The sequence below is a fragment of the Cervus canadensis genome, chromosome 15, assembly GCF_019320065.1.
Source record: "Cervus canadensis isolate Bull #8, Minnesota chromosome 15, ASM1932006v1, whole genome shotgun sequence".
NCBI lineage: Eukaryota > Metazoa > Chordata > Mammalia > Artiodactyla > Cervidae > Cervus > Cervus canadensis.
This window is the reverse complement of record NC_057400.1, coordinates 5,686,216-5,705,285: the sequence shown is the minus strand read 5'-3', so window position 1 is coordinate 5,705,285 and position 19,070 is coordinate 5,686,216. Positions and strand designations below refer to the sequence as shown.

Here is a 19,070-nt window from a genome sequence, read left to right as displayed (position 1 = left end):
TATTATGAGGTCAATACTACCCAAAGCTACCTATACACTCAATGGAATCCTTATCAAAATCCCAATGTGGTTCTCTGGAGAAACAGAAAGTCTTTTCAACAAACGGAACTGGGAAAGCTGAATATCCACACACAAAAGAATGAAGTTGGACCCTTACCTAATAATACCATACACAAAAATTTACTCAAAATGGATCAGAGACCTCCATTAAAAGCTAAAACTATAAAACTATTGGAAAAAAACAAAGGGCAAAAGCTTCACTATGGATTTGGCAATGATTATTGATACGACAGCAAAAGCAGAGGCAAAAAAACAACAGACAAATTGGATTTCACAAAAATTTAAAAAAGTTGTGCATCAAAGGTCAGGGGGTTAATATCCAGAATATGGGTAGAACTTCTGTTAATTCAACAATAACACTGACAACAAAAAAACCAAGCAACATAATTTAAAAATGACAAAGGGCTAGAATAGACATTTCTCTGAAGAAGATATGCAGCTGGCCAACAAGCATATGAAAAGATGCTCAACATCACGGATCATCAGGGAAACGCAAAGCAAGACTACAGTGAAACACTGCCTCAGAGCAGCCATGAGGAGGGCTGCTGCCAAAAAGAGAAGAGAACAAGTGAATGCGGAGACGCTGAAGCCTCGGGCATGGCTGGTGGGGTCTGGGACGGCGCAGCTGGCAGTTATCGCATGGTCCTGCAGTTCTCCTCAAAAACCCCAAAGAATTAAAAGTGGGGTCCCAAAGGACATCTGTGCCCCCATGTTCACAAAAGCCAAGCCATGGAAGCAATCTACAAGGCCGTCACCAAGAAACGGGCAAGCAACGTGCTATTATGTACATTCACTGGGCTATTATTCAGCCTTAAAATGAGAGGAAATTCTGATACCTGCTACAGTGTGGGTGAACCAAAATGAGATACACCAGTCACAAACAGACAAACACTGTAGGATTCCACTCACCAGTATTCACACCAAAGAAAGCAGAATGGTGGCTGACAGGGACTGGGGAACTGGGGAACATTATTTAATGGGTTTCAGTTTTCCAAGATGAAAAGTGCTCTGGAGATGGGTGGTGGGGATGAACATGAATCATATGAACACTTGGTGTCTGTGAACCGCACACTAACGCGTGGTTAAGACAGTAGATTTCATGTCACATGTATTTTACCAAGAGCGAGAGGTGGAAAGGAAAGGCTGCTCACAGTCACACGGCTAGTGAGTGGGAGACCGAGACTAGAAAGCGGGTTTTCTGATCCTAAAGCTGGTATTGCTGCCACAGCAATGGGCCACTTTTCAGGGTGCACCTCACAAGCCCCCCCACTCCAACCCTGCATCCGGCCTTCCTCCACAGAGCCCGATGTCACTTATCAACCTCATGTAAGTAGCAGAAGGGGGTTCTGCCAGGCCCGGGGACAGAAGCAGGAAGCCGCGGCTTGATTCTCTTTCTGACTTAGCACCACATGCTGTCAGCAGCCCGTGCTGGAGGCGTGGGTGGGAGGGGGGTGTTTGTTTGTTTTAGGGGATGTGCATTGGAGTCTTACAAAGTTCACGTTAACACATCGGAGCTGTCGCATATAAAAACCGTCAAGACTGGACGCGCTGTGCTGCGGACAGGTGTCAGGCCAGCCTACCTCAGCACTCCAGGGTGACTGATGTCATCAGTGGGGAGGTGGGAACGCTGGCTCGGAGCAGGACTGGGCTCCAGACCCTACGCCACCGCTGCAAGGGGCAGCAGGTCAACCAGAGCACAGGGGTGAGAAGACACCTGCCTTCTCTCAGCCCCTCGGTGGCGGGGTCAAGTGAGATGACAGGACAGCCCCCTTACTCCCGAGGGTAGAAAGGACCAGAAAACCGAGATCTGGAAAACATTATCCCTTTGTGAAGACTATCTGTGAGGGCCCCACGGCTGCTATGGAGCAGCCGTGTGTCCCTGAGAGCAGCGGCAGAGGCAGGTGCTCCTGGCCCGTACACTGCTGGGCACTCTCGGCTCATCGCCCTGCAGGCCGTCGTCAGGGAGGGCCGGGCACGCACCTCTGCAGGAGCAGCGATGGGAGGGAGAGCACGGGAAACGGATCCCGGGGAAGCAGTGCCCACCACACCTGCTCTGCTCAGACCTTCCAGCCCAGTTGCTGATACATCTTCTTCTGGACCAGTGGCTCTCTACCAAGGCTGACTCTGTCCCAAAGGGACACCTGACCAGGTGTGGGGACATCAGCTGAGGGTGGGGTGCGCTCCTGGGACCTCAGGGATGGTGCCCCCACCACAAAGTGCCCCGAAGTGTCGGCAGCACTGAGGGTGCGAGCCCTGCTCGGGACAAAGGCGGGAGAGCCGGCTCTGCCCCGGACTCAGCGAGTGGAGACGCTCACCAACTGTGCCAAAGGAGCAGGCCTGCCTGAAAAGCCACGAGGCTTCACCTGCTGCTTCCTTCTTTCCTAAGGAGGGAGGCCAGAAATTTCAGGCTCCGTGCGTTTGCATTCACACCCCTGCCTGGGCCCTCCGTAACTTCAGCGACACATTTTCCCAGGCAGTCCCCGGGGCAGGGGCCTCACCACGGCCCAGCTCCTGGCCCCTCCCGCCCGAGATCAGGGTGGCTGTCCTCTCTCCCCAGCGGGTTCATCAGATCTGAGCTCATTTTTAAACCAGCAAGCACTCCAGTCACTCTCCTCTTCCATGAGCCACTGGCCCCTTTGTCTCATTTTCTGCCCGATTCTAGAAGGAACAAGAGGCAGTACGACCACCACGGGCCCTCAGGTGGGTCGCGGGCAGGATCGGCATCCTCACCCTGCAGAGTGCCATCGTTACACGGGACGCGCTGGGCACAGTGAGAGGCGGCCATCGTTACACTCACCCACGGGACCCGAAGCCCCCCAGATAGGCGTGAAGCCAGCAGGCAAATGTCCTCAGTGTTTCAGACAGAAAACAAGCTGGCTTCTAAACAAAGCCATCTTCCTTTTGGGGATAAATTAGAAGTTCAAAACTATCATGTCAGAAACAGGAGCGACAGCAGACTGCGTCGTACCTTGGTGACGTCACTACACAGTTGTTCACCTTGTCTTTAGAGACACGCCCCTGGAGAGTAAGGCCCAGCGAGCTCACACGCGCTGAGGAAGTCTGTCTGCAGCCCAGACCGGCAGGGCGGCGGGCCCGGGACACTGGGAGGCCCGGCGCACGACCTGGCCGCGTAACAGCACCCATACCTTGCTCCCCGTGAGCTGCGCCAGGTGAGGTTTCAGCTCCTCCCCGATCACAGAGTAGATCGCCACCAGGCAGAACACGCTGGCCTTGCGCACGCTGCTTTCCGTGTTGTCGTAGCCCTGCAGCCAGAGGGACAGAGAGGAACCGCGATCAAAGCGCTGCCCGGCTGACGGCATCGCACCAATGCTCCCACGCTCGCACACCTCAACCTCGGCCATGCTGGGAGCCATCTGGATGCCCCGGGCTCTGCCGATGAACCCTGAGAGCTCTGGCCCCAAAGAGGCCACATGCAATGGTGTCAAGAGTGAGCTGATTTTGGGGTGGCAGGGAGGAGGCTGGTGAGCTGGTCTCTTCCACAGAGAACGATGCTGTATCGTGAGCTGCCAAAAAACCCGGGCAGCACCAGCCAAGACACGTGAGAGAAGAGACTGAGAAAAGGAAATTAAGGGGGAGAGTAAGTGGCTGCTTCTCACCATGGTAAAGCAAACCTCACATGTGCAAACCCTTTTAAAGAAATGAGAACTATGTCACTCACTGTGGATAAACTCCCCACTGTCCGTGGGTCGTCCTGCAGTGGGGCAGACCTCCACACCCCTCTCCAGCTGGCCCACAGCCTAGCTCCTCCCTCCCCAAACCCAGACAGGACCGCCCGCTTCTCTCCAAGCAGCCTCTGGGACCTTCCGGACTCTCTGCCTTTCCCTCCGCCTGGGATGCTCCAGGCCTCGGCTGGGTGTGTTTACAAGCCCTGAGCCCCATGCTCAGCAAACAGCACCGTTTATTAAGTGTAAACCAATGTCTGTCTACCCTTCTCCACTGAAATTCCTCTCTAGGGCCCAAGTCTAAACTACCTCTTCTCTGAGCCCTTCAACCTAGAGATCAGCCTCCACCCGGATCTCAGAACCACCCACATCCACCCCAGTAACTCCGCACACAGCAGCGGCCCTGACCTGCAGCTGTTGGTACAGGAGTACCAAGCCCCAGAGAGGGCTGTCAGCTCCTTGAAGCAGGGTCCCAGCAGAAGGCACCTTGCCTTCCAGTCTATTTAACTCAATGCCTCACGCCTCTAAGGGTTTCAATTACTATTTGTTGGCCAGATTAGGACAAGGACCACTGTTTGATGTTGGGTTCCACAGCTCACCCTGCCCAGGGCTGGGCCCATCAGCCATGCAGTAAGGAATGAACAACAAAGAAAGATCAAAACATGTTCACAGTAAACAGAAAGTTCATTCTGTGGGCCCCAGGTCTGGGCTGCCTGGAAGAACTTCCTCTGTGTTCAGGGAGGGTGGGCCAGGAGAGACCACGCCCACCCCATGCGCTGAGCGGCCAGGTTGCCACGAGGCGCTCACCTGCAGCAGGCCTGGGATGATGTCTGCGAGGAGCTGCAGCAGGGACTCCTTGGCGATCCTCTCGACGACTTTGGTCTGCATCTTGATGGCGGCCAGGTTGATGGGGTAGTCGGCTGTCTGGACGATGGGGCACAGCACTTTGATGCACTGCTCTGGGTGGATGGAACTGGCCAGCGTGGATGCGGCTTCTTCGGCAGCCCTCACCACCTGAAACATGCCCCCAGGTGAGTGGGCTCCACACCACAACACACACTTCAAAGGCCAAGCGACAGGCACGCGGCGCTTAGTGCTGGAGACCCCCCGCCACCACCACCACCCCGGCTACGCTTTCGCGCCCACAGGGTCAGCCGGAGGAGCAGGGGCAGAGAGGTAACCTCACTCTAAGAGTCACATTCTGCGCTCCAGCTCATAAGATCCTTAGAAACTTTACGGCCATGATTAATTTCCTCCTACTGTCCTTCCCCAACCTGTGTGCATTCGTGTGTTCACACATTCCTGGGTGGCAGCGGCTGAGCTGAGCACAGGCCTCAGAGGCTGGTGCTGGGCAAGGTGGGTGGTCCGCGCGGAGGGGCTGCACGAGGATGCAAAGGTCCAGGGGGCAGCAGGCGGGGTCCCCAGGGTGGGGTCTGCTACCTTCCAGTTGGCCAGGAGCAGATGGAGGAAGTGGGGCAAGCCGGAGCCCTGCCAGCCACGTTAGTGCCCAGGCTGCCCCCTTCACTTTTTCTCACTGCTGCTCACCTACGCGCGTCACTTGGCCGGCAGGATGCACTCACCTCACCAGAACCCCCAGGAAGCCCCCGGTGCACCGTGACCACTGCACTTACATGCTTTGATGACACGGTCTCCCCACGAGACTAAGGGCTCCTTGGAGGTCAGTTCCCGTCTCAGCCACCTTCTGTCCCCCACACCCAACAGTGCCACCATGCACGAAGAGCTCAATAAATGCTGGTCCAACTCATTTTCCCACAGCATGCATGCATGTGTGTGTGTGTGTAAATGTTCATGACTGGCAGTCAGCTCCAGGGCGTGCCTTGCTGATCTGCATTTACATGTTCCAACGGAGGAGCTGGCCCAGAAAAGGAGGAGGAAGTCAAGACATCTCCAGAGGACCAAGTTGGGCTCTGGGGAAATCAACTGTACAAGGCCCAGAAGGTCCATTCTGGGTGACACAATGGAAGGGCGACAGATCTGTCCTTTGGAAAAGAGACCTGAGTTCAGGTTAGTTTTCGCCAGTGGTCGGTTTGTTTGGAGAACAACGGCGTGTCATTAGAAGGGCCCCATCACGCAGCAATCACTAGATGAAGTGCTCTTCTTCCTCCTCAGCTCATGTGTGTCCTGAGGACTCTGGTCCGTCCACGGCATACGTGGGAAAGCCAAGTGTTTGGCCTGTGACACACAGCTAGGCAGATGGTGGAAGAGGGGTCCATCCCTTCTCTAATTTGGCCCTGCGGTGGGACACCAATGCCCTTCAACTGTAAGAAATCAGTGTATAGGTGTCACAAGACGCTGGTCAGAAAACTGAGTAATACTAACTGGTGAAATCTGAGGTCTTAGTTTCTAAACATGGGGGGAGAAAAAAATGCAAGGGTCAGAAAATACTGGGCGATTTCATTGATCGTATCCCAAACTGGAAGACACTGATGTAGAGCAACGTAAGAGACGACCAAGAGGGGGAGAGAGCCGGGTGGGCAGGAGGACACAGGACCGGGGGAGGGACCGGGAAGAAGTCCTGGCGGCCGCACTTGAGTCTCGACAGGAGTAAAGCGGAAACCTCCCGGCGCCCCTCAGGGATGCAAACGGCACCGACCGGACAGGGAGATAAATGGCCAGGTTTCCGGTGAGGCTCTCTCGCTACGGTTTCCTCCTCCCCACCAGCCTCTCCGGGCTTCACTCTCATCCAGGTCACGGGCGTTAACTTGCAGGGAGCTGCTGGGGAACAGACCAGCTTGGGTATGTGGAGCTGAAACCTGAGCCCAAGGAGAACTTCCTCTGATAAAACTCAGGAATTCTTGAAGTTGCTTGCAGGAGGCATTTAATCAAACCTAGGTTTTCTGAAAATGCCTAAAGAGAAAATGCCAGAAGCTGCACTTCAAGGAGGTCCATCTGAGGCCCCCCTTCACGGAGGCTGCAGCGAGTTTCCCAAGGCAGACGCTGTTTTTGGCACAGGGGATTGCTGCTCTTGACTTCCCTCTGCATGCCAGGCTCCCGCTGCTGGCCGGCTGCCTGACGCAGGGTGAACTTTAAGTTTCACCCCTGTGTTCTATGTAACATAAGAAGCAAAGATTATAAATGTAAGCAAGCAGAGAGCAAAGTAAACACAGGCGACAGAGAGGAGGAGGAGAGTGCTCTTTGGTAGACACGGGGGCCAGAGGGGCAAACAGGAGTTCTCAGAGACGGTGAAGACAATGAGAGAGTGTGGGGTCAGGCCGACTTCTGGGTCATTACCAACCCCAAGTGACCAAAACGGTTCCAATTCTGCTGATTTTTCTGCAGTCTGGTAGAAACACAGGAATTCTTCTTTTTCCAAGTCAGTGAATTAACAGTGTCTAGCTCGGAAAAGCATAATTTCCTTATCTAACTTTTTGAAAAATGAGATCATTACTCAGAATATTGATGAATGTTTGCTTAAAGATAAGGTTTCTTTGAGAGCACAGAACTGTCACAATTTGAAGCGCATGCTTTAGGTTCACAAAGACGGACTGCGCCCTGTCACAGGCACGGCAGTGTAGCTGGCTGACTCCCACGCACAAGCAAGCAAGTGTTCAGAGATGACAACAAGCAGGTACACCCAGTTAGCAGCAGTAGTTTGGTCACTAAGCCCTATCCGACTCTTGCGACCCCCGTGGACAGAGGAGCCTGCCAGGGCTTCTCCAGGCAAGAATACTGGAGTGCGCTGCCATTTCCTTCCCCAAGGTACACCTAGCTCAGCCCCAGGCATTTAAAAGCTAAGGGAGACGCTGGCGCCACCTTCTGGGGAAAGCCGGGAAGACCTCACAAAACAGGCAGGATGATGGGGCTGTGGGCCCACCATGGTGGGGAGGCCGTCTCTCTGGTGAGATGGTCACCACCAGGGACCTGAACCCAGCATGCAAGTCCCCGTCTGTCAGGCCTGGCCCCAGAGGGAGGGCGGGTAGGAAAAAGCTTCAGGGCCCAAGCTCGGGGACCTAGCTCTGTTGCCAATGAGGTGAAGCTGAGGGATGCTTCTTGTACTGTCTGCGCCTGCTTCCCTCATAAGTAAAATGAAGGGAGGGGGCCTGAATCTAGTATGCCGACATCAGTTTGGATGGTGACACTTTATCTCCCTACCCTACCTAGACAGTACTTTCTCTTGAAAATGCACGTGCCCGATTTCAAAAGGCAGAGTCTACATCAAACAGCCTCTAACCCCACAGCCATCACTCCCCTCCGGGGCAGATTGAGCGCAACACCGTCTCAAGCGTGGTAAGGCTCTGAGGCGGAGACGCACTCTGTCCCACCTCAAGGGGTGGAATCACAGCCAACGGGGAACAACGCTGTGGAGTCAGAGGGGCTGGACGCCCAGGAGGTGGCCATGTCTGCCGCCCTGGAGGATGCCAGGAGCGCTGGGCTGGCTGGTCCCTAGAGGAGTCAAGGAAGCGGAAGATGGGCAGCACACAGAAGGCTCCTCTGCATCTCCCAAAACCCGTCAACTCCTGGTATTTCCTGGCCTCAAGTGCAGGAGTGTGATGGCCACTCCACTGTGGACACCGAGTCAACCAACATGGGAGCCCAATACACACAGCCCACAGTTAATTCACCCACATTTCAATAGCCTTCTGACATGCATTTCAAGAAATGCAGTGATTTCTGGTTTACATAAAACAGGAAAACCCCAACCACAATTCTATTCAGAACCGGTCTACCTACTTCAGTGGAAGAGGATTAAAAGGACTGTGTCTGCAGTTGTCAACAGCGTTAGCCTACTCACTCCCTTGACATGAACGTCAGCCCCATGAGGGGCAGGCGTCCCGCAGCCCCAGTTCACCTCAAGTGCCGGCACTTCCGACGCTCAGGAGGCTGAGACCCATCCCCAGCTACTCAGCTAACCAACTGGTCACCGCAGGAGGAGGACTGGTCTCCAGACCCCAAAGCTCTGATGTTAAACAGGTCTTCCATCACCATCCCTCAGCCTTCATTTGCCCTACACCAAACCACGTGACTGCTTTCTCCAGACAAGCTCTGTCTCTCAGTAAGACACCCTTTCTGAGGCTATGGAAGTAAAGGGCAGGCGTCACATCTGGCTCCTAGGAGGTAGATCACCAGAGAGGAGGGGCCGTGTCTCCTTGCCCTGAGTAGCTGTGGGGCTGCGGCTGCCGTCTCTCAGGGCTGGACGCTGTGCCTGGCACGTCGCGGCCACGCCTGGGGCCAGGATGGTGCAGCAGACCCGGCCCAGACACGTCCCCCCGGCCCGCGGCCTGCACTAGGCCCGCGGCCTGACTCGTGTCGTCGGCGCCCTCCCAGAGCGCCCCAGACTCCCAGAGCGCGTCCCTCTGGGCCCCCGTGGAGTCTTCTGCTCTAACCTCAACTAAACCGTACGTTCCCTGACGTCTCAGACACTCCCCAACCCCCTCCCCTGCGCCTCCAATCACAAAACATTTACCAGAGTTTGTGCCGTGACTGTCAAACTGGCGCAGCAACTTTGACCCTCTAAACGACTATACAGGTTTCTGGTTTTGTCTTTTTGTTACAAGGCTAAAAGTTACAAAGGAAACAGGGCTCCTGGCCACATGCCAAGATTGGGCCCAAAGAAAACCGGAGATTTGGAATCTAGGAAGGTTTAGGCTTGTTATTCAATAGCAGCCTCAATTATCTTGAGGCCAGATGACACGCAGATAACCGTGCGGCCCACTCCCTGGGCTAACAGATTAGGAAAACCAAGGTCCAGAGAGGTGAAGTAATCTCTCCACACTCACACAATGCACTGTTTGCCAGAACCCAATGACACGTGGCCGCTACCCCAAGAAGCTTCTAAGGGCCATTCCAGAGCCAAGGATTTGGTGAAGCCTTGGCTAGAATGATTTTGACTGGGATTTGAAGCAGAATATCAGCTCATCACTAAAGCGCTTTCTCTCTGACACACCACTGCTTTGCACAGGCCATTCTATTTGCCAAGAGGTCCTGAAAAGTTCCATTTTAAAAATATAGTCTGGTTTAGCTTTTTTAATTCTCTGCAATCTTAAAACATTAAATTAACTAGAAATGAGTTCAAAATAAAACCCCAGGGAGACATAACAGTGGTTGTTTTATATTTATTTAAGAATCAAACTTCCCCAAACAAGCCAAACCACCTGAGGCTGGATTCTGATGCCTTAAGCACCAAGACTTCTGTGGGGCAAACAAGGTCTGGTGACCCCACAGAGTGACACAGAATGAAGCTGATATTTTTCTCTTTTAACAGGCAAATGTAATTGAATATTCACTATGTGGCCGAGGTCAGTGAAAGCAAAACCTAATGGTCAATGTATACTGTGTTGGCCAGTGTTATGGCCCAATAGAATATCTTCAAAGAAATAGAGTTGATGCTTCTCTAAAGTTCAAACAGAACACTGACGGAGGACCCCAACACTCTGGCTACCGCATGTAAGCCACGGAGCCTGGGGGGCAACAGCTATTCTTACATTAAATGTGTATAAAGTGATTAACAACTAGTACACCAGCTGTCTGCCTCTGAGACGATACAGACGTCTGAAGACAGCCTTAGGAAGCAAAGTTTGTACCGCGTCTGACAGTGTTAAGACATGAGCCTTCACGTCCCGTATCTGATTCTGCAGCGTGTTCGGCAGCCACACTACACAGTGGGGATCAGGCAGACAGCACAGCTGGAGGCCGGATGCTGCATGGAAAACTCGGCTTTCCATCTCTATATTCGTGCTCCCACTGACCCCAGAACCGCATTCATAGTATCAATGCTCATATCAGATCTAAATCCTCTCTTAATCATTGATGGACAGATTCAGTACCAGCCCTAAGAGACGGATTACAAGTTCTAAGATAAGAAGCACTGAAGTTAATGGAGTTTTTTTGAAAAACAGAAAGTAGGCATAGGATCTTAAAAGGTCGCTATCAAGGCCTTCGCCCGTTAAGGTGTTTGCTAAAAAGCGAACACCACTGCAAACTACAGTAACTTCATTAACGAGCTATTGAAATGCAACAGCAAATGTACTAAAAAGATAAAAACACAGAGTTAGATAGTTTAAGAAATCTATGTATTCAGATAGGGAATATGAAAACATACTTAACCTAACAAACACCAACGTTTTAAACAAAAACTCTAAATTGGTCCCCAAATCCTCTATCGTGCTTATTGTAAAATGTCTATGTTAGCTTAGGATGAATCAGGATGAGACAGATTTAGCGCCTGGTATGTTTCAGTGTGATAGTGTTTTGCACACATAGCTTCTCCTGCTAAAGACCCTCAGAACACCACCCTCAGCTTATCGGGAAAAAAACAAGACAATTTAGCAGCCCTGCTTTAAGCATCTTCGCTAAAGGCTTTATGACATGTTTCAACCTATTAGAAACCGTATTTCAAGAAGTCCTTCATTGCTACAGCCCCACACTAGATCTAGTATGCATCATGCCAGGGCCCTGCCACAGCAGCTCCTTGTCAACCCGCCAGTCCATCTCCTCCATCTCCTGTGAACACAAAGCTAGCCTCTTATGGAGGAGGCTCCAGGAGCTACGGCCCAGGATGAGCACACTTTGGAAGCGCCAATTGGACAGGAAGAGACTTGGGCTCTGTCTGACTCGTAACTGGGTCTAGAAACACCTTGGATCCTTTCCAATAAATATGAGAATGATGTCTGAATAAACGTTTGAATGTACTGGTGAGAAAATATAATAACTAGAGAAATACTGTGTGTGATGTTAATTTCATATGCCAACAGAAACACACAGGTGCCCAAGTTGGGAGTTTCTGGGAAAGTGACAGCGTGGAGTTTCATAAGGGAAAGGACACGGGCAGCAAGTCAAGGTGAGTCTGCAGGTATGCAAAGCAGGGAGGCCTGCCAGCAACGGCACTCCTCTCAGGACACAGTGTTTCCTCCACCTGCCTTATCAGGAAATCAGCGGCAGCTGCGTGGAGACCCTGGGTCACAAGAATTCCACACAACCAAGTGCTGCTGAATTTGCTTCAGGCAGCAGGTACTTTCTGCTTGTGCCCCTCAGGCAACCTACAGGACTTCACAGCTGAGAACCTTCTCTCCTCCACCTTTTGTCTTGCAGGGGAAAAAACCAGAACCCCTCATGTAACCAGCAATATATGCCTGTCAGGGTCCACTGTCCAGGTTCTGAAGGTTAACCTCAGGACAGCCACTGTGAAGACAGACATCTCCCAAGGGGACGGCCAGCAGCTGTCACACAGGGCTTCACCTTAATGCCACATTCTCAGTCATGTCCTCCCCTCTGAAAACAACTGATATCATATGCATGTAAGAGATCACCCATTTTATTTTTTTTTTTGATCATGTATTCTCATTAAGGAGAGGCCATTATGGTTTACAACAAAAGTCAGCATGGGCCTGTTTGCCCCTTAAAAGACACAAGACCTAGCTTGCATCTTGGTTCTGCCAAAAGCTGCCACGCGTGCATCATCTGACAAAGGATGGGAACTCCTGGACCCTCTTCCTCACCTGGGAACAATTTTGTTGACCACTGTCAGCTTCTCTGGTTCTTGACAATTATGTTGACTGCCATCAGCTAATCTGGTCTTTACACTGTTTCAAAAGAGTTATTGTAAGTGCAAAGTGTTTTGTTCAAATGTGAGTGAGGATGATCACCATCAGGCCACTGAGCCAGACTTCAGAAGTGTACGCAGTGGTTTGCACACACACCTGTCGCGTATACCCCTGTGCTTTGCTAGGACTGCGGGGTGGAGACGTGCCTGGACAGAGCCGCAGCCTCAGCCTCGCTGAGACTGCAGCCACGCAGGAATCCGAGGAGCCCAGACCGTCTCTGTTCAGCAGCAGTCACGTAACTGCTGAACAGAAAAAACGCCCCAATTTAGGCTCTGATTCTTGCTGTGAATGTAAGAACCGTTCTAATCACAATTCCTTTAATCCAGGACTGAGCTCACAAGAGTCACACAGGAGCCAAGACTGAACTGACCACGTGGTTATGTCTCACTTAGGAGTCAAACCCATTGTGTCACACCAAGTTTCCCAAACCTTTAAATAAACGGTTGCTGTCCACAGTGAACTTCACTGGAAGGGTGGCGCTGAAATCATTTTCATTTAGGACAGCTCCACTCACCTCCCTGCTCTCTGGCAGCCTCTCGATACTCCAAGGACTGGGAGTAACAGGTACCGGGACAGTTCAACAAGTGACTGGACAATGCATGGACTGTCCACCACCTACACACAAGTCCAAGCCCAGAAACGCGTGTTCTGGGACAGGCCTGAGGAGCGGGAACCCCAGCAGAGTGAGTTTCTCACGACCAGGAGCTGGTGGAGCAGGCGGCGCTGCCACCAGGCCCCAGAGCCCGCAGAGAGGAGCATGCTGCCGGGGAGGGGGACCGCCGCACGTGCCTGTCTCACCTAACGCCCCTGCGGACAACGTGTGACGACAGCCACCGAGGGCAGCAGGGCTCCGAGGGCGAGAGGCTGGCCGAGCGTCCACCCCTGGTCCTGACTGCAGGGGGAGGGCCGGCCTGCTGGACAGCAGTGGGAGCCCGGCCGTGGGCCCCTGGGGGGGCACGGGCTCTGCGCCGCTGCTCAGACACCAGGACGGACGTGGGGGTGCGTGTGCTCCCGGACCCGGCTCACCTCCTTGTGGGAGTCTTTGTGGGCCTCCAGGGTCTTCATGATCGTCAGCTCCGCGTAGTTTTTAAACCTCGCTGGCTGGTTTCTCAGGATTTCCCGCAACACTCTGAGAGCCAGTGCTCGGATGGAATGCTGGGGTGAGAGGAAAGAAAACATGAGCGAACGGCTCCGGCGCCTCCCTGCGCGCACGGTCAGCAGGGCCCGACACCAGGTCCCAGGCCTGGGCCTTCTCGGCACCTGCAGGCACTGGGATACGAATGCCAGGCTGAGTGGACACCGGCTCCCCAGACAGCCAGCTCCACGAGAGCAGGCGCTGTGCCCACGGGCACACCCTGGGACCTGGCGCCTGTGAGGGGCCCCAGACGGCTTCCCGAATGAGCCAAGCTAGGCCCGCATGAGGGTGATTAAGTTTATATCGACCTCCCGGGGGACTTCGGGTTTTCTGAGGGGTAGGTACACATCTGTAAAACACAAAAGAACAGATGAAGAGGACCTACACATCTCATCAACCCGCCCTGGCAGACAGTGGCTTTCCTACCAGGATGGCGGAGATCTGCTGATACTCCTGACCTTCGAGGTGAGCAGGTCACGGGGGAGGGGAGCCTGTGCAGAGCTGCTTACAGCGCGAGTCATGCGTCTGGAGGAAAGCCATTCCAAACAGACGCCTAATCTCAACAAAAGAGGATGGAGTTTACACCAAATAGAGCCAAACGGTACATCCTGATTCTCTGTCACTCACCTGCACAGCCCACACGCTCACACACCATCCTCTGCACTTTCCGTGACATCGCTGCTGTCCTGACAGAGCCCAACCAGTACAAGGACTCCAGGAGCCAATATGTACTTTGTTTTAAGAAAAACGAAGACAGATCTTTCATCACTGTCCTTCCACCTTTATTCGCCCTACGCCAAACCACTCAGTCTAAGCAGCAGAGAGCCAGTGGGGTCACCGTGACGTTCACCAGCCTCTGCTCACCCGTCTTCCCTTAAAGTCACCATCAGTGTGACCCTGGCGTGACCTCGACCCTCGGCCGTGGCCAACTGCCTCGAAACCTGCCCGGTCCTGTCCTTGAGTCGCTCACCACGCTTATTTGCACTTGTGTTTCTGCTGGCCTACCGGAGCCCAGAGCACAGAGATGGATTCTTACTTCTAGAGGTGAATTCAGGGAAGTCTCAACACGCCTTCCCGCTGCCACCCAACAGCAGCCACACGGCGAGGGGGGGAGCGGCCTCTGATCAGGGCGCTCACCCCGGGAAGGGTCAGCTAAGGGGTGCCACGTGCAGAGGACGAACCAGGCCGGGTGCAAAAGCCCAGCTCGTCATGTTCAAACGTCACAGTGTGGAGAAGGCTTTCTACTTTAAGAATAACAATGGAGGATGACAGAAAACAGTTATAATCTCTGCTTTTGGAATCTGTTGCTGGAACCACTAACACATGCAATGGCAAACCAAGAGGGAGCCCCAGGGAAGGCCACACTTAGTGGGTCTTCCAAAAGCAAAGGTCTCATTTCTCAACTGCACAGGAAACATAAGGAAAACTCCTAAGAAGAGAAGCCCATTATTAAAAAAAAAAACTTCACATTCTACATTAACAAAGTCCTAAGACATTTTGTGAAAGTGACCTGAAGCAGGAACAAGTTTCCCTCAACGACCACAGAGCCTATTACAGAGAGCCCCGCACTGAGGCCGGGACGGGGCCTATCTCCAGTCAGAACAGCACCTCACCAACCGAGGCTCAGAAAACCTGAGAACTGTCTGGGTGTCACCAGGAAGCATAGCACAGAGGGGAGGGCAGCCGGGGCCCGGGATGGAGGGCGGCAGAGAGAGGGGGGCAGCCGGGGCCTGGGGATGGAGGGCGGCACAGAGAGGGGGGCAGCCGGGGCCCGGGATGGAGGGCGGCACAGAGAGGGGGGCAGCCGGGGCCCGGGGACGGAGAGCGGCACAGAGAGGGGGGCAGCCGGGGCCCGGGGACGGAGGGCGGCAGAGAGAGGGGGGCAGCCGGGGCCCGGGGACGGAGGGCGGCAGAGAGAGGGGGGCAGGGGGCGCGGGGCCGGGGCCAGAGAGAGGGGGGAAGCCGGGGCCCGGGGACGGAGGGCGGCACAGAGAGGGGAGGCAGCCGGGGCCATGGACAGAGAGGAGGGCAGCCGGGGCCCGGGAGCAGGCGGACAGAGAGGAGGGCAGCCGGGGCCCGGGACAGCAGAGCAGGATGGAGAGAGGAGGGCAGCCGGGGCCCGGGGATGGAGGGCGGCAGAGAGAGGGGGGCAGCCGGGCCCGGGGATGGAGGGCAGCACAGAGAGGAGGGCAGCCAGGGCCCCAGGACACCGGGACAGACGGGAAGGCAGGCAGCTCACGTCCTTGTCCCCGAGGGTCTCGAGCAGCAGCAGCAGGATGGTCTTGAAGTGCTCCTCCCAGACGCCCAGGCTGTCCTCGCGCGTGATCTTGAGCAGCTCCAGCAGCGCGCCCTTCCGCTCCTCCACGCGCTCGTTGTGGTTGGACAGCTCCTTCAGGAGGTCTGCCACCAGGTCCGAGTGGTCAATGGGCACTTGGGGGACACAAGACAGACGCTCAGCCCTGTTGACAGGACCCCGTCCTGTTCCCCAGCCTCCGGGAGGTCCCCATGGGCCCGCCACCCCCTGCCCTTGGCACTGGCCTCACTCCACACCCTCGGCAGGTACCCTCACCAGCTCAGTGGTGAAAACAGATGTGAAAAGGGGCAGCGCCTCCACTCGGCCTGGTTTTTTCACCCCCCTATTTCAGACAAACAAGAAGAACCCCCAAAGCCCCTCCCGGGCCATCCTCCCAGCTCCACTCCCAGCACCCGGCCGCAGCCAGGCCCCTCAGGGACACCCTCACTGCTCTCAGGCCCCCAGCACGCGGTTTCCTCCACCGCCACACCTGGGCCGTCTACGTTCATCTCCTGCTCCAGCGTCCATAGTGCAAACACACGTGGGTCACAGCGTCCGGGCAACCCATGGGCTACCTACTCACAGACCGCAAGGTCTGCCGACATCATGCAGTGCAACGCCTATGGGGACTTGACCATGGTCTGTACAGCAGAGAAACATATCCTCTCTCTTTACAGGTTCTTTTAAGAGACCTCAATACTCTTAAATACTCACTTTAAATAGAATGGATGAAACACAAAGACAAACCATTAGAAACCTAAATTTGTACTCCTCTTAAGCTTCTAACCTTCTAAGACTGAAGAACAAACACTAGGGAAGCTGACGTCTTAAAGAACCCTCTCGCGTCTCCCCTGCTAGCCCACCTTGTCCTTTAAGCCTTTTAGCATACAATTGGTGGATAAACTATAGCTGACATCCTCGCCTAGTCTTGTCTTAAATAAGACCGACAACTGGGTGAGTTAACACTGTATCGATCCTATGAATAAAGAAGGGAAGCCGGCCCAGGACTCCCAGAAAGTGCAAACCCAAATAAGGCCTCCACTGCTGGCCTCCCGCCCAGCAGACGGCTGGGTAGACTGGGCTGCTCCCACCAGCAAGCAGCAGTCCACCAGCAGGCGGCCACGCTCGCCCGTCCCCGAAGCCGCCTGTGCTTTCGGACAGGGCTCCCGTCACTGCTCGGCACACGGACAGCGCCGCTCTCTTCCTTCCCCGCGCCCCTCCCCGCCAACTCAGCCTCCACTGGTGACACAGCCCTCTCCTCCACACCTGCCACCACCCTGAGTCTGCTTCCCCTGAAGGGAAAGGGGAAAGGCCTTAAGCTCTGGGACCAGGGGCCGCGTCTCATCTCTGTGTCCCTGGCAAGCCACACCCTTCTAGACACACAGTAGGCCTCTGCTGAATGCTAACTGCTTAGAATTCTGATTTAAGGTTCTAACTGAAGTCTTCATTCAAAATTGAAAAACAGCATAAAATAAGAGGCTTGGAAACAAAGTATACATATGTAAAAATTTTAAAAACTAATTAAAATTAACTGAAACGTATGAACATGACAGTGAGGTGAAAAAAGGAAAAATTAGGTTCCAAGTAAAATGACTATCCTACCAACACACACTCACTCATTACTCAATAATGGACACTGGTCTTAACACAAGAGTCAGAAAAATACCCAGAGCAGCTCTGTTCTGTATTAGTTATGTTCTACTTGGGGCAAGGAACTCGACCTTTCTGAACCTCAGTTTCCTACTTGGCACAATGGGAAGGACCCCTCTATCTCAGCAGCCAGCACACAGCCTGCAGGTACCCAGGGCACATTAGATCCCTTCCCCAACCGCAGGACCAGTACCGTGAGAGACCAGCAGGCGGTCTCCTTGCGGGGCTCCGGGACGCCTGGCCACAGCCCAGGATGGGGACACGCCCCCCAGAAGCCAAACGGTCGGTCTCCCCGTTGCCTAGCCCGCACCCATCACCACCAGCTGGAGGCCTGACTCTTCACAAAGCCTTCCCCACAGGCCCTCCGCGTGCCCCCTGCTCCCGGGCACAGGACGGGACCTCAGACGAGCAGAGCGAGGCAGGCCTCTGCGCCATCCCACAGGCCCCGTGCGCCCGGAGCTGCCCCGCCGGGGCACGGAGCCGGGCCAGACTCACCATCTCGCAGCTGCTCCATGTCGTCGTCGAACACGGCCTCCTTCAGGGCGGTCTTGTCGTAGGCGCTGATGGTGTCCGAGTAGGGGTAGGGGCTGTAGTCCCGCGCCCGCGGCCCCGGGAAGGCGCGAGGGGGCTGCGTGTTGAGGAGGGAGGTCTTGTTGTCCAGAGCCGTCCGGCCTCCTTCCACCACCTCGCTGCCGCCCCGGCCCTCCGTGGCAGGGGAGGCGATGCCACCATCACGGGACACCTGGGGCACAGCACACTGTCAGTTCCTCCGTCCTTAAATCTTCACGGGTATTAACAGAGCCAGAGATTTCTCACTTGAAATCTGACTGCTGATACAAGTACAGTTGTCAGTGTTTCCATTTGTAAATATCTAACTCCTTAAGTGACCTCAAAAGGGACACAACATACTTACGTTCTCATCTAACCATTCCTTAGTTCACACAGAATGTCTGTTTTACTTGGTACTGGATGACTAATTCGACAAATATTTTTGAGATTAGCACCATGAACTTGTGAGGAGCCCCTGGAAAGGCAAGCTGTATACCGGAACCCCCAGTTCTCAAGGAACCTCAGGTGCCAACACCCCAGCGGAACACTTTTACCACCAACAGGAAGGGTTTTCTGTCACTGACACCCTGCCACACCACCATGGATGGACGCTCCCCTGATGAGCCTCTGGAGATCTACAGTGGCCCTGTTACCAAAGCGCAGGTCCACGCGCCTGGTGTACAGGGAGGCCAAACACCACCAAAATGTTAGGGTCTGGAGCAGAGGAAGGTTTACTGCAGGCCCAAGCAAGGGGACGGGTGGCTCCTGCCTTAAAAACCCCCGAGACTCCCCAAAGCTTTCAGCAAACCTCTTTTCTAGGAAAGATGAGGGAGGGGGTATGGTTAGTTATAGCAAACTTGTTGGGGTCAAATCCTTTGTTTTTGAGATCAAGTCATGTAAGGACGTTCCTGTAAATCTCCACCAAATGAATGGTTTTTTTTTTTAATTTAATATTTATTTATTTGGCTGTATCGGGTCCTACTTGTGGCATGCAAGATCTTTAGTTGAAGCATTCTAACTCTTAGTTCCCTGACCAGGGATAGAATCTCGGCCCCCCTACATTGAGAGTGCAGTCTTAGCCACTGGACCATCAGGGAAGTCTCTATTCTCTGTTCTGACAAGAAAGGGCGAGGTCCCAA

General features: G+C 54.1%; 1 protein-coding gene across 12 annotated transcripts in view; it reads right to left on the bottom strand.

The window, feature by feature from the left end:
* CLASP1 (cytoplasmic linker associated protein 1) overlaps positions 1 to 19,070 on the bottom strand; it is a 263,446-nt gene that overhangs the window by 10,686 nt on the left and 233,690 nt on the right. For all 12 annotated transcript variants that reach the window (XM_043488028.1, XM_043488035.1, XM_043488036.1 and 9 more), the window contains 5 exons: positions 17,878 to 18,124; positions 15,679 to 15,869; positions 13,331 to 13,459; positions 4,551 to 4,757; positions 3,207 to 3,323 (listed from right to left, as the gene is read on the bottom strand). In XM_043488028.1, coding sequence (XP_043343963.1) covers positions 3,207 to 3,323; positions 4,551 to 4,757; positions 13,331 to 13,459; positions 15,679 to 15,869; positions 17,878 to 18,124 — 891 coding nt within the window. The remainder of the gene's footprint in view (positions 1 to 3,206; positions 3,324 to 4,550; positions 4,758 to 13,330; positions 13,460 to 15,678; positions 15,870 to 17,877; positions 18,125 to 19,070) is intronic.